The following is a 14,961-nucleotide window of genomic DNA, read 5'->3' on the forward strand; positions in this document are numbered from 1 at the left end:
CAGTAATGTATAAGGCTACATTTAGTCCGTAGGGCCAAAAGAAGCGGACATCCCACAAATATATGGAATACCGTCAGTCTGGTTCCACAGTCACATTGCAGGGGTGGCTCGTTACACAAGAAAACGATGGGTGAGCCTAGTATGACCGATGCGCAGACGGCTCAAGACAGTGGAGCTGAAGGAAGACCTCCAAATTGCAGTAGTGTCCTTGACTGAGCGAAGTTAATTACTAAGAGCAGCAGCGCACCAGAAGTCATTCCACTTTAGGGGAAGAAGATTGTGTGTATCCGCATATGTACACCTGGAATCATGAAAGGAAATGAGGGGAAAGTATCGGCCCGTCTAGCTAAACGGTCAGCTAGTTCATTACGTGGAGTGCCCACATGACTTGAGACCCACAGAAAGACAACTGAGCAGGCAGCACAATCCAGAGCAGAGAGAAGGTCATGGGTAGCAGAGACCAAAAGGTGACAGGAGTAGCATCGGTCTATAGCCTGTAAGCCCCTCCTTGAGTCGGTACATATTAAAACACTGTTGAGGCAGGCCTGAGTAACAAACTGGAGGGCTCTGTTAATGGCTAGCATATCTGTTGTGAACACACTACAGGATCCCGCAATGAATGGTGTTCTAAGGTAGTAGAAGACTTAAAAACATATACCGTCGTATTTACTATTTTAGAATCAGTGTAGAATTTGGTAGCACCCCGTAACTTATCAAGGATGGAACATACAAGACGTGGGAATATCACAGGGGCGACAGAAAACTTAGGACACTGGAATAGGTTGGTCTTAATCCATGGTTTATGAACCTTCCAAGAGGGGTGGGGGTGGGAGGAGGTGGGGGAGAAAGTACAAGGGGGACACGTTCCAGTGAGTGGAGATGGAGATCCTGACGGGGGCGAAGTAAGACTCATTCCAGCCGACTGTCTACCTTCACTGCGTTGTTTTGCTCCGCTTTCGAGTGGAAGTTGAACTATCATATATACGGCCTCCAGCCTAAGTTCGGGCTTGTGTAAATTCAACGCTAGTGATTAAATTTCACAAACTATTGTAGTGACTGACTTGTATCCAATGGAGAAGTATTTTGCTTAGGTACATCACGATTATACTGTTCTACATGATAAGGAAATTAAGTTCCGTTTTGAGCTAACAATTTTTCTAGTTTTACTACCCAAACATTGTTCAGAGAAGTTTCTCCATCCTCAGTGGGTAGTAAAAAAAAGAAAAATTGGTTTTACTCAATGCAGAATCAGATTTTCTTATGACACATTAGGAGGCAAAAGCGGGCGAGGAAAGAGCTTCGACCACGTAATGATCATCTGTTCTCGCATATTGTTTACATGCGCTGTATTCTGATGATCCTCAAGAAGCAGAAAGACATCAGACTGTCGATTAAATCTTATGCTTTTTCGTAAATTTTAGTAGAGTTTTAGTTTGAAGAATTTTTCCAACCCCCCCCTCTCTTTCTCTCTCTAACACACACACACACACACACACACACACACACACACACACACTGACGTTCTTGGTGTAGGGTGTTTGTCAATTTTTGGGAAGGCAGTAAAACGTGGAGACGTGTACTGACCTGGTTGGCGTCTGCCCTGGCCGCCGTCTCCTCCAGTATGCGGTGCAGAAGCGCGCCAGCCGACGCGTCGTCTTCCCGTACCTCACCGCGCAGCACCGACAGCTGCGGCACCGACCCCATCGCGTGACCGTGGAACCTGTGGGCACACCGAACAAGTTTACTCGACTGCTCACTCATATTTGTACAGAAAACTCAGTACTGGTCACTGCCAGTAAGACTGAAACAGGAGATGAAAGATTTTTTTTGAAAATTAGTCGCTGTTAAGGCAATTTTGAAGATAGCCCAACAAAAATTGGTATTTGTTGTCTCCATCAGAAATAAAATAATAAGTGTTTCAACACAAATTTACCTGCTGTGAGTGTGAAATAGTGGATGAAACTTTTTTTTTGTAATATAAATCATTATGAAAGCACTAAAATATTTTTAAAGCTATATGTATGAAAACTGGTTTTTGATTTCTGGGTTACAAATAAAAAGTACGTGTTTCACCGTTTTTGGAAATTCACTACGATATTTCTCAGTAGGAACTAGTACTATCGAAGGTGAAAAGACAACATTGTGCGGAGTTTATTATTAAGGCGAAATTCCTCGAGCTATATTAAGGTGTTGGTTTTATTGGCAACTAGTTTCGATGTTGTTACACCACCATCTTCAGGCCCATACTTGTTGCAGCAACCGTATGTGTGTAACATTAATAGTCAGTGGTGAGATAGGCGTGTTCCGTGCGATAGGTAGGTAGGTAGGTAGGTAGGTAGGTAGTAACTCCATCCGGATGGAACACGCCTATCTCACCACTGACTACTAGTGTTACACACATACGGTTGCTGCAACAAGTTTGGGCCTGAAGATGGTGGTGTAACAACATCGAAACTAGTTGTCAATAAAACCAACACCTTAATACAGCTCGAGGAATTTCGTCATTTTTTAACATATATTATACTAGCTGACGTCCCAAGTCCGTTTGAATTATGGATATACTAAGACATAAGAAAAGTTTGTATTCCGCATTTCAGTCGACTTTTATAGATCAACTGAAGAATAGGGCACTAGTGCTAGCAAGGATGAAAAGCAACAATGTAACAATGGCATCCTGTACGTTAATTGAACTACGTAGGTAGTATCCTGTTCTTCAGTTGGCCTATATAGGACCCAATTTTACTGTTTTAAGTTTTTTCGCAGTCGCTAGTACTACTAGGATAATTGAGTCTATACTATTAGTATCGAAGGCGTAAACCAATTTGTATCCCATTATTCAGTTGACCTTCTCCAAATTTAATTATGCCGCTTATTTTTAGTCTTCGTTTGCATTAATATCTTATTCTTCAGTTGACCCATATAGGGGAAATGAAGTATGGGATACAAATTTTTCGCATGTCGGTATTTCTAACTTCGCTAGTAATAGTATCATCTGAACAAGATAATGCAAGTTGTAACGTAGGCGAAAGAAGAAACACTAGTGAAATTTGTATTCTGTACTTCAGTTGAGCTAAATAGGTCAACTGAAGAATAGGATATTAGTGCTAGCGAAGGCGAAAAAGTCGACATACATTAAATTTGTATCCGATACTGCAGTTAACCTATACAGATCAGCTGACGTTCGGGATACAACTCTTGTCAAATAAGGTATTCCATTCTCACATCACTTCTGCCTATTTTTCTTTTTTGCACTAGTATCCCATTCTTCAGTTGAGTTGTGTACGTCAACTTAAGACTAGAATATTAGGATTCAAAGAAATGATAAACCTAACATATTCGAAATATGGATGTACGTAATATATGTCTACCATCTGCCCTGCAGTCTTTTGTTTCTCACATTCGTCTTTGCTGTTAATCTCTGGAATACATCAGCTCTGTCAACTTTTGACGCCATTGGTCAAAGCCGACGGCTTGTATCGCACACTTCAGTAATCCCAAACTTTCACTGCACAATATACATCAAGAATAACTTGCACAAAGTTACGAAAAATAGCCGGCCTGTGTGACCGAGCGGTTCTAGGTGCTTCAGTCTGGAGCCGCGCGACCGCTACGGTGGCAGGCTCGAATCCTGCCTCGGGCTTGGATGTGTGTGCTGTCCTTAGGTTAGTTAGGTTTAACTCGTTCTAAGTGACTGATGACCTCAGATGTGAAGTCCCGTAGTAGTCAGAGCCATTTGAACTATTTTACAAAAAATATTTTTGGATGTAATTGAGAGAGATAATGTTACAGGTTTTCCACAGAAGGTATTTATCTTAACAATATGTATTATAAATTGCTTGCATCTGTTTTACAAAGGTGCGCTTATTTTACGTCCTTATTTTTATTTAAGTATATTGTCGAAACAAATATTAACACAGATATAAGCACCATTATCAAATAGATGTAAGCAAATTATAATCCATCTTGTTCAGATAAATACCTACTGTACAAAAGCATATACTCTGAGGATGACCTATAGCATTATCTCCGAAAACTGCATTTAAGAACCTCTTTTTAACTATGTTTACGTAAGATTGCCGACGTATACTGTGCACTGAAAGATGTGTGTGACTGCACAGGTGGACCATGAGGAAACTAAGTACAAGTAATTCCATATTGTGCCTCTAAATACACATAAAATCGGTAACTAAATAAAAATTGTGCGGTTTTTATATATTGCAGTAAATTCAACAAAAAGAAAAACCTAACACATTGAAAACATTACGTAGTAACACTTTAGTACATACAGAACACACACTTTAAAATACTCATTTCCCCGAAACGTGTCGTGTAAAATACTAATAAAAGAAAATCGTGATTGGTAGCAGAAAATTTATTTATAAACAAAGCTACCAAAAAACCATTTGTAATGTAGAATAATCAGACTCTGAACGCATATACAGAGAACAGTCTTCCACGTTTCACAAACCGTACTGAAGTAGGAAAGTAAAATTTTCTTGCTGTCAAAATGTTATGCCTCCTGAGCAGCAAAAGGAAGTAATCCGTCATAGGCGGCTGTCAGGCAGCATGCCGCAGGCTGCATTTTCGCCTGGTTTTCGAAGGCTGCCAGTCGGTCTGTGGAACTTGCCGAACTGGTGGCTAAAAGCCGTTCTTGACTACTTCAAGATGTCGCCTTGACCGCCTGGAGAACTACCGCGCCATATTTCCTCGTCTGCGTACTCTAAAGAGCGACACTCCGACTTCCATTCACTGCAATCCTTTAATTGTTCATTTCTCTCTCTCTCTCTCTCTCTCTCTATATCTCTCTCTCTCTCTCTCTCTATATCTCTCTCTCTCTCTCTCTCTCTATATCTCTCTCTCTCTCTCTCTCTCTCTCTCTCTCTCTCTCTCTCTCTCTCTCTATATATATATCTCTCTCTCTATATATATATCTCTCTCTCTATATATATATCTCTCTCTCTATATCTCTCTCTCTCTCTCTCTATATATATATCTCTCTCTCTCTCTCTCTCTCTCTCTCTCTATATATATATCTCTCTCTCTCTCTCTCTCTCTCTCTCTATCTCTCTATCTCTCTATCTCTCTATCTCTCTATCTCTCTATCTCTCTATCTCTCTATCTCTCTATCTCTCTATCTCTCTATCTCTCTATCTCTCTATCTCTCTATCTCTCTATCTCTCTATCTCTCTATCTCTCTATCTCTCTATCTCTCTATCTCTCTATCTCTCTCTCTCTCTCTCTCTCTCTCTCTCTCTCTCTCTCTCTCTCACCCGCTCCCCCCGCTCCCCCTCACCCTCCAGATCCTCGGCCTCTTAGCGCTGCCTCAGGAATAACGTCACAGTTTAATCTACTCACGCTTAGCCGTCACCAATTTAAATGACTGAGAAGGTCAAGTAGCCGAGCTACCATGAGTCATTAAACGTAGGATGGATAACTCAAACCAACGACAAAACATTTTTGGGACACTGAATCCATATTTGCACAGGTTTGTCACAGAATGACAAAGTTACAAAATAGAAAAAATCAGGAAAACAACCGTAATTTGAATGAAAAGTGATTTTATGCTTCAATATGAACACAAGTTTTATAGAAGTTTAAAGATGAGAATCTTCATTAAATATCTGTTCATCGCCTCTGTCCATTCCCCTCCCTCTCTCCCTCCCTCACTGTCTATACCGCTTCCTTCCTCCTTTCTGTGGCTGTGTTTTATTTCCCCTCGTCTACTAGCCTTCTTTCTCCACGTTACCACCCCCCACCCCAATGGGAGATCACTGGTCGTTACACCCACAGTATTTGTTTCCAGACTGTAATGTGTGTACAGTGTTTGGTTGAAATCTATCCAGGGGCTTATGAGCTTTTTACTCGCAGCTTTGCCAGAGTACATTCATGAAACGTATTTCACATATATTTAACAATTTTCGCACATATTTGTACACGTATTTGACGTGTAACTAGCGAATTTCGTCCTGCAATTTTGTTTTCATGCAGCTAAATGTTTATGACGTCATAATTTTGCTAGTACGTTCAGGGGTACATGCGAATATTGTCTGCAAAATGTGTCGTGAATGCAGTTAGTACTAAAGAGGCAATAAATTAAAACGTCTAATCTGATGCGGCAGTTTTATAACATTAACAGCAACAGTGTAAGCGGTAAACTTTTTTCCTCTTTTTTTCTGCGCTTTGTCAGCAAGAAAAAGTTTCGTAAACGTTTGAAATTATTGCGTTAAATTTGTCGCGAGTCACTAAGTGCTCTCGTCAGCTACACTACTTTTTCAGCATCACCCCCGCACCTTTGATAGGTAACTGATCCTTACCCCACAGCGATTCTCCAGAGACAGTAAGTGATACGTGTGAGACCCAACTCGCTTTATTTGTTCACGAGACCCAGAAAATATTAGATACAGGCTTCCAGGTAGATGCCATTTTCGTTGACTTCCGGAAGGCGTTCGATACAGTTCCGCACTGTCGCCTGATAAACGAAGTAAGAGCCTACGGAATATCAGACCAGCTGTGTGGCTGGATTGAAGAGTTTTTAGCAAACAGAACACAGCACGTTGTTCTCAATGGAGAGACGTCTACAGACAAAGTAACCTCTGGCGTGCCGCAGGGGAGTGTTATGGGACCATTGCTTTTCACAATATATATATATATATATATGACCTAGCAGATAGTGTCGGAAGTTCGATGCGACTTTTCGCGGATGATGCTGTAGTATACAGAGAAGTTGCAGCATTAGAAAATTGCAGCGAAATGCAGGAAGATCTGCAGCGGATAGGCACTTGGTGCAGGTAGTGGCAACTGACCCTTAACATAGACAAATGTAGTGTATTGCGAATACATAAAAAGAAGAATCCTTTATTGTATTATTATATGATAGCGGAACAAACACAGGTAGCAGTTACTTCTGTAAAATATCTGGGAGTATGCGTGCGGAACGATTTGAAGTGGAATGATCATATAAAATTGTTGGTAAGGCGGGTACCAGGTTGAGATTCATTGGGAGAGTCCTTAGAAAATTTAGGCCATCAACAAAGGAGGTGGCTTACAAACCACTCGTTCGACCTATACTTGAGTATTTCTCATCAGTGTGTGGTCCGTACCAGGTCGTGGTGACGGAGGAGATAGAGAAGATCCAAAGAAGAGCGGCGCGTTTCGTCACAGGGTTTTTTGGTAAGCGTTACGGAAATGTTTAGCAAACTCAAGTGGCAGACTCTGCAAGAGGCGCTCTGCATCGCGATGTAGCTTGCTGTCCAGGTTTCGAGAGGGTGCGTTTCTGGATGAGGTATCTAATATATTGCTCCCCCCTACTTATACCTCCCGAGAAGATCACGAATGTAAAATTAGAGAGATTCGAGCGCGCACTGAGGCTTTCCGGCAGTCGTTCTTCCTGCGAACCATACGCGCCTGCAACAGAAAAGGGAGGTAATGACAGTGGCAAGTAAAGTGCCCTCCGCCACACACCGTTGGGTGGCTTGCGGAGTATAGATGTAGATGTACCAAGTTTGGTTGAAATTGGTCCAGTTGTTTAAGAGAAGATGGGATGGATACATACATACATCTGCTTTTACAATTTGTATGAGTATACATATACTGATTTTAAAAATGCTCTGTGCTGACAACGTACCCCTGCTAGACTACCCCGGCCGTGGCGTACGAGGGAATGAATTAACAATTACGAAAAACAAATATCCGAGAGCTTTTGTTGTCTGAAGTGACTGGCATTGAAGGAGAACTGGACAAACAATCCCGTCGTAAGATGTACTCCCGGGAGAAGGTCGCCCATCAAGCAGCACTAACAGAGCTTACGCGGCCGGTTGCGTGAGTGACTGGTACCCGGCCGCCTTCACCTCAATCAGCAGCGCAAAGTAAACTAACTGCATGCCGAACGCTGCCAAGCTGGGTTTGCAGCGTTGGCGGACGCCGATGTGGCCGCGTTTACGCGGCGGCGCTGACAAAACATCAGCTCATGTGACGGCCAGACAGTGCCGTCGATGTTGGCTGGTGCCACAACATAGCACAGTATTTGGCATACGACGACCGACGACTGCGGAAAACCAACAGCTCCCTCTACTCTACAAACAGTCGCGATTTCAGACAGCGAAACCGTTTATAGGGGAATACTTCACACGGTTCCAATAGAATCTGAAAGCTCTTTATTCACATGAAGTGCTGAGTGCTATTGACAAGGAATTTCAGATCGATCCCGTATTCCTGGATTTCCGGAAGGCTTTTAACACTTTACCACACAAGCGGCTTTTAGTGAAATTGCGTGCCTGCGGAATATCGTCTCAGTTATGTGACTGGATTTGCGATTTCCTGTCAGAGAGGTCACTTCGTAGTATTTGACGGAAAGTCATCGAGTAAAACAGAAGTGATTTCTGGCGTTCGCCAAGGTAGTGTTACAGGCCCTTTGCCGTTTCTTATCTATATAAACGATTTGGGAGTCAATCTGAGCAGCCGTCTTTGGTTTTTTGCAGATGACGCTGTCGTATACCGACTAATAAAGTCATCACAATACCAAAAGAAACTGCAAATCGGTTTAGAAAAGGTATCTGAATGGTGCGAAAAGTGGCAGTTGACCCTAATAACCAAAAGTGTGAGGTCATCAACATGAGTGCTAAAAGGACGTTACACTTCGGTTACACGATAAATCAGTCAAATCTAAAGGCCGTAAATTCAGCTAAATACCTAGGAATTACAATTACGAACGATTTAAATTGGAAGGAACACGCAGAAAATGTTGTGGGGAAGACTAACCAAAGACAGCGATTTTTTGGCAGGACACTTACAAAATGTAACAGATCTAAGGAGACTGCTTACACTACGCTTGTCCGTCCTCTTTTAGAATACTGCTGCGCGCTGTGGGATCTTTACCAGATAGGACTGACGCAGTGCATCGAAAAAGTTGAGGGATGAGCAGCACGTTTTGTACTATCGCGAAATGTGGGAGAGAGTCACAAATGATACAGGATTTGTGCTGGACAACATTAAAACAAAGGCGTTTTCGTTGCGACGAATCTTCTCACGAAATTCCAATCACCAACTTTCTCCTCCAAATGCGAAAATATTTTGTTGACATCGACTTACATAGGGAGGAACGATCACCACGATCAAATAAAAGAAATCAGAGCTCGTACGGAAAGGTATCGGTGTTCATTCTTTCTGCGTGCTATACGAGATTGGAATAGAGAATTGTGATGATGGTTCGATGAACCCTCTGCCAGGCACTTAAATGTAATTTGCAGAGTTTCCATGTAGATGTAGATGAATTTTATAAGGTAAAACCCCTCAGTATTTTAGGATTTTACAATTTGACATTCTAGTTCCCTCAGGAAAAGTCTAAGATTTGCCCAACCACAAACTTTTCTGGCAGAGACTCCTCTATGTCAGGCCGGCGCAAACCGGACGCTTCTTTTACAGACGGTTGAAGATACTGAAGCAACCATTTCGATAGAAGATGGTACAGAGAAAGCGGACTATTAAATGGTATGCTTAATGCTTTTAAGTAGTTCAGGCAACGAAACCTTTAAGTATCTGTAATTTTCTTTTAAATGAACGACGTACACGTATCTTTAAAAGGTTTAGGTGATTGTCTGAACATCGTAGTGGGAGTTGATGGCTCTTCATCTTGGATACACAAACAATACAAGAAGAAAAGGAGGTTAAAGGTTAATGTCTTGAGTTCGAGGCTGTGACAAATGACTGCGAGATGATCGGAAAATGAATATGCCGTGGTCTTTAAGACTTGGTATCCGGTCGACAGTAGATAAAGAACGGATATCCAAAATCTGAATGGGCCAAGATAGTCTCGAATAAAATTCTAGGGCCTCATCAACGGTGTTACCCGAACTATTACATCTAAATATTTATTTCTTTTCCATGCCCAAGAGATTTGTGATTTCATCAGTATGAAAGTTCAAATTTTCAATCGTAATGGAAGATGGGAACATTCGTGTTACGAGGGAGTAAATTAGCCTGTGGCTGCAAACATGGTTTTTAATCCTTTTATTGCGTCTATTTCGTGACTACCGCTCCCATCTTCAGATGTACCTTGTAATGTACATCTAATCGATGTCAGGTATGACTTCCTCAGGATCACAGCTTGCTTTCACTGCCGAACAACATGCAGCAAAACCCCAAGAACCCTCCTCCCCCACCACACACACACACACACACACACACACACACACACACACACACACACACACACACACACACACACACACACACACAACTCCCCCACAAAACACCACCTCTGCGATCAGCAGCATGTGGTCTGCTGCCGATGTGTAATAATAATGCAATAAAGAAATTGAAAACCATGTTTGTCAGAGGCTTATTTGTAATTTCAGTACAGTAAAAAGCTCTAGTTTAAAACCGTTAATTTGCTTTTCCGCAGTTAATCATACACTATAATTTCGATTCGACACTAAGATCTCGTCAGTAGACGCAGCAGGGCAAAAACGTGTAACTTTGTAGCCTCGTTCTGCTGCTGTTCATTCCGACAAGCCAATACATTAATATTCCCCTGATGCAGCTACCTGCCGGTAGAAAATACACTAATTAAAATTTCAGAGTGTGCGATTGCGATAATACGACGTCACCTTGTGCTTGAAGCTCACTTTTTGTTCGAGTTTACTTCGTAACAATGGAAATACGCTTCTCTTATTCCTCTTCTGTTATTCTTGTTGAACATCCATAGAGTTTTCAGCGAAGTTTAATTATCTTCAGGGGGGTGATTATTTTATTAGTATCGCATACTGGCGTTTATGTGGCTGTCTGAAATTTGCAGTACAAATACTATAGAATAAAAATACTTGTTTCTGAAATCTTGTAGCTATTTTTTAAGCTTTTTTATTTCGACAATCAACATTTTTCGGGCCCAGCCCATCGTCTGGTGACCTGTTAGTAATTAAAATCTGTGATTAAACTCTTCACATAATACAAATGCAAGTATGTACAAATGCAACGTTCAAAAACTTACAAGAATAATAGAAATTGTGCATGTCAAAATGGCAGAAAATGCACATACCATTACGTAAGCTCGAGAGGCAGTTTTAAATGCCTTATATCAAGACATGCGTATGGTGTATCAGGTGCATATAACCTTTCACTCGCAAAGACAGAAACCAAATGCACCAGTGCCAGAGCACCAGGCAACGCGCGCCGTGAACGATAGAGGGTACCTTGCGCTATTACAGTGCTGTGGCGGAATCTCTAGTATCTTGAGGATATTTAATGAAAGTTGTATATCACGATTGCTAACAAAAATTAAGCTTAAAGACAAAGTCGTGCAAAATATGACAACTTATACAAATGTGAAAATTACAGTATATTAAAAAAAATTAAATTGCGCCACCATACATTTGGTGTTATAAAACTGGCCGCAAAGAAAACAGGTTTTTACTTCCAAGATCAACTGAAGAAATTATCAAAAATATGTAAAAACATCTTGTTCCAGTGATCTCAGTAAGTAAACGGCCATGGAAGCGCCATCTGTATACGAGAACTTTTAGTTCCTCCAAAATATCCAGATAACCACCCTTATTCTCATAATGATGAATCTGTAAATTGTTTTCGATGCCACGAAGCTGCTGATTGCACTAACGTAAATGAGCTCGTAGTGAATAACCACAGCTAGAGTAACCGCGTTCTCTGTATCTCTTTCTGAACTTCTTGCCTATCTACCGCTATAAAACGTGTCGCAAGCTCCACACTTAATCTTACAGAACCCCCATTGCAAAACGTATGGACAGGTTGCTCTATACTGTGTCAGAGGAGCGTCTCCAATTTATTAGACGCTGCTGCTACGGTTGCAGGTTCGAATCCTGCCTCGGGCATAGATGTGTGTGATGTCCTTAGGTTAGTTAGGTTTAAGTAGTTCTAAGTTCTAGGGGACTGATAACCTCAGATGTTAAGTTCTATAGTGCTCAGAGCCATTTTCGAACCAAAATGTTAATAGCATTAAAAACTACCACCACATTATGCTTTTTAAACTCGTTTCTAATCTTCAGAGTGGGTGCATCTACATACGCAGTATCAGCATATCTAACTACTTCGTTGTTTACTCCAGTCCCTTCGTGAGTGATATGTTATTCACCCATATCCCTAATATCACTTTCTCTAAACCCATTTGCAATCCCTATTTGCATGGCTATTTCCCCATCGGTGGTCTCCCGGTGGAGCGCAAATTTTTTTAACCTGTGGAACACGAAACGAAAAAAATTTATGTGATGGGGGTGACTAGAATTCACAGCAATAATGACTATAAATTTCACTTTGAAGTTTTAAATTAAGAGCTCAAACTTTTTGGATTTAGAGGTAAGTAGGAGTGGCCAGTTTTTAGAATATGAGGTTTTTCGTACATGGATAATAACAGCTGCTATTATTGTTGCGAATTCTAATCATCCTCCATCACAAAAGAAAGCTATTTTTCGTTCTATGTTCCATAGGTTAAAAAATTTGCACTTCAGCAAGAGGCCACCGGTAGTCAAATAGCCGCCATTGTACAGATAGCGATTGCAGAAGGGCCTAGAGAAAGTGATGATATGAAAAATGGGTGGAAACGTTCTGTCACAAACTCACGAAGGGACCAGAGTAAACAACGAAGAAGTTAGATACGTTGCTATGATGTATGTTGGCCCACCCTTTGTGAAGATTAGAAATGAATTTAAAAAGCATAATATGGTGGTAGGTTTTAATGCTATATATAAATTGAGGAAGCTCCTCCGATAGTCTAGAGCAGCCTGTTAAGTTTAGCAGTTCTGGAGGAGGAGGAGGAGGGAGTTCTGCAAGGTCAAGTGGTGGGGCTTGTGACAAGTTTTACAGCGGACAGACGGAGTGAGTTCAGAACGCGAATAGAGAACGTGGTTGTCCTAGCTGTTATGGTGCACTAGGAGCTCATTTACGCCAGATCACTCCTCAGCTTCATGACAACGGAAACAGTTTACAGATTGTCCATTATGAGAATAACGGTGTTTGGATATTTTAGAAGACACTGGCGGCGCTTGCATAACTGATTATTTACTGAGCACATCAGCGGAACTAGAAACAGGTTTTTTCATATTTTGATAATTTCTTAAATTGCTATTGGGAGTAAAAATCGTGTGCTATTTGCGGCAATTGTTTATGACACCAAATGTTCGGTGGCGTTTGCCGCAATTCAGAGAATTCTTTAATATGCTTTAATTTTCAAATTTGTAATAGTTGCTGTCATTTTGACAGAGTGTCTTTGGGCTTTACTTTTGTCGTTGTCAAATGCAAAACGACGGAGCTCATGAACAACATGCTGAGCGAAAGGAAGTTCAGGGTCAAATTAAATGGTGAAACCAGCAAGTGCCGTACCCTGAAAAATGGCCTTCCGCAAGGATCAGTCTTAGCTCCCTGGCTCTTCAACATCTAAATAGCAGATTTGCCTGATCCTCACTCACATAAATTCGCCTACGCAGATGATTTGACTATTACATCGCAAAGTTACTTGTTTGAAAACCTAAACGAAAATCTAGCTGCACTGAAAAAATACTATGGCACATGGCATCTAAAAATCAATGTGACAAAAACGGTAAGCACAGTCATGCATCTAAACAACAAGGAAGCGAGAAGGGAACTGCGCCTGATTATAAATGGTAAAGCTGTCAGTCACGAGAATATCCCAAAATATCTCGGTATTAAGCTAGATCGCAGCAAGACTTTCAGACAACACCTAACTGATACTGCTCAAAAGCTAAAGACGAGAAATAACCTGCTCAACAGACCGGCAGGCACCATTTGGCGTTGTGACGCTGCCACTCTACGAACTGCTGCACTGACACTGGTGTATAGCGCTGCAGAATACTGTGCCCCAGTCTGGAGCAGGAGCCCGCACGCCAGAAAAGTGGATGAACAACTAAATGCCACTCTGAGAACCGTCACCGACACTCTCAGGCCAACCCCCGTTGAGTGGCTTCCGGTGCTCGCAAACATCGCTCCTGCTTCCATACGTAGAGAGAAAGCAACCCAGGACATCCGAGGCTAACCAGACATGCCGACATGGGAGGACCCACGAGACTCAAGTCCAGGAAACCTATCGTCTGCAGCAGAACATTGGGCACAGAGGGCCTCGATGCTGAATTGAAGAACGCATGGCAGGTTCTGAGAAGAGGCGTCGTGGAAAACCATCACCTAATCCACGACCCAACCAAAAGGGTTGAAGACTTCAATCTCAACAGGAAACACTGGTCAGTTCTAAACAGGTTTCGCACTGGAGTTGGACGATGCAGTCAGCAAACAACCAAATTGGGTTATACAGACGATTCGTGTTGTGACTGTGGCGAGGTACAAACACTGGACCATCTTCTAGTTTGTAACATTTATGGTTTCAGAGACGGCTCTGTCGCTCCACAAGTTAACGGACAATGCCAGGAAATGGCTCCATAATTTTAATGTTACTGTGTAATTAATTGTCTTCAATTTATGTGATTTTTGTTCCATTTAATGTAATAACGTACTTTCCCTGACATAATTGTAATGTAATAACTGATACAATTTGTTTCCACATTGTAAGTTCCAAACGTTTTTTGTGATTTATATTAATCTTATCTGTTCTTTGTAAAATGTATCTGGTAGCTCGAACGAGAAATAAATTTGTCGTTGTTAGTCATGATATACTAATAATTAAATTTCCTTCTGCTGCTGGTGGCTCCGAAAAATAGCATTGTGGTAGCCCAGGGTACCCTCTATCGGCCACGTCGCGTGTTATCTGCTGCTCTGGCGCTGATATATTTGGTTTTTGTTTGTGCGAGTGAAGGATTATTGCATCTGATATACCGTATGCGATTCTTTATGTACGGCATTTAAAACTACGTCTTGAGATAATGTTATTGCATATGGCATGTACATTTTCGCCTGTTCTGACACCTTTGGTTTTATCGTTTTTGTTCGTTTTAAACCTCACAATATGCGTACTTGCATTTGTATTATGGG

At 41.5% G+C, this 14,961-nt stretch overlaps 1 protein-coding gene across 3 annotated transcripts in view; it reads right to left on the minus strand.

Moving 5' to 3' along the window:
* The window catches only part of LOC126356204 (zwittermicin A synthase ZmaJ), a 133,537-nt gene that overhangs the window by 56,557 nt on the left and 62,019 nt on the right, over window positions 1-14,961 (minus strand). For all 3 annotated transcript variants that reach the window (XM_050007011.1, XM_050007009.1, XM_050007010.1), the window contains exon 2: window positions 1,585-1,720. In XM_050007011.1, coding sequence (XP_049862968.1) covers window positions 1,585-1,704 — 120 coding nt within the window. In that variant the 5' untranslated portion in view covers window positions 1,705-1,720. The remainder of the gene's footprint in view (window positions 1-1,584; window positions 1,721-14,961) is intronic.

Source organism: Schistocerca gregaria, chromosome 3, assembly GCF_023897955.1.
Source record: "Schistocerca gregaria isolate iqSchGreg1 chromosome 3, iqSchGreg1.2, whole genome shotgun sequence".
Lineage (NCBI taxonomy): Eukaryota > Metazoa > Arthropoda > Insecta > Orthoptera > Acrididae > Schistocerca > Schistocerca gregaria.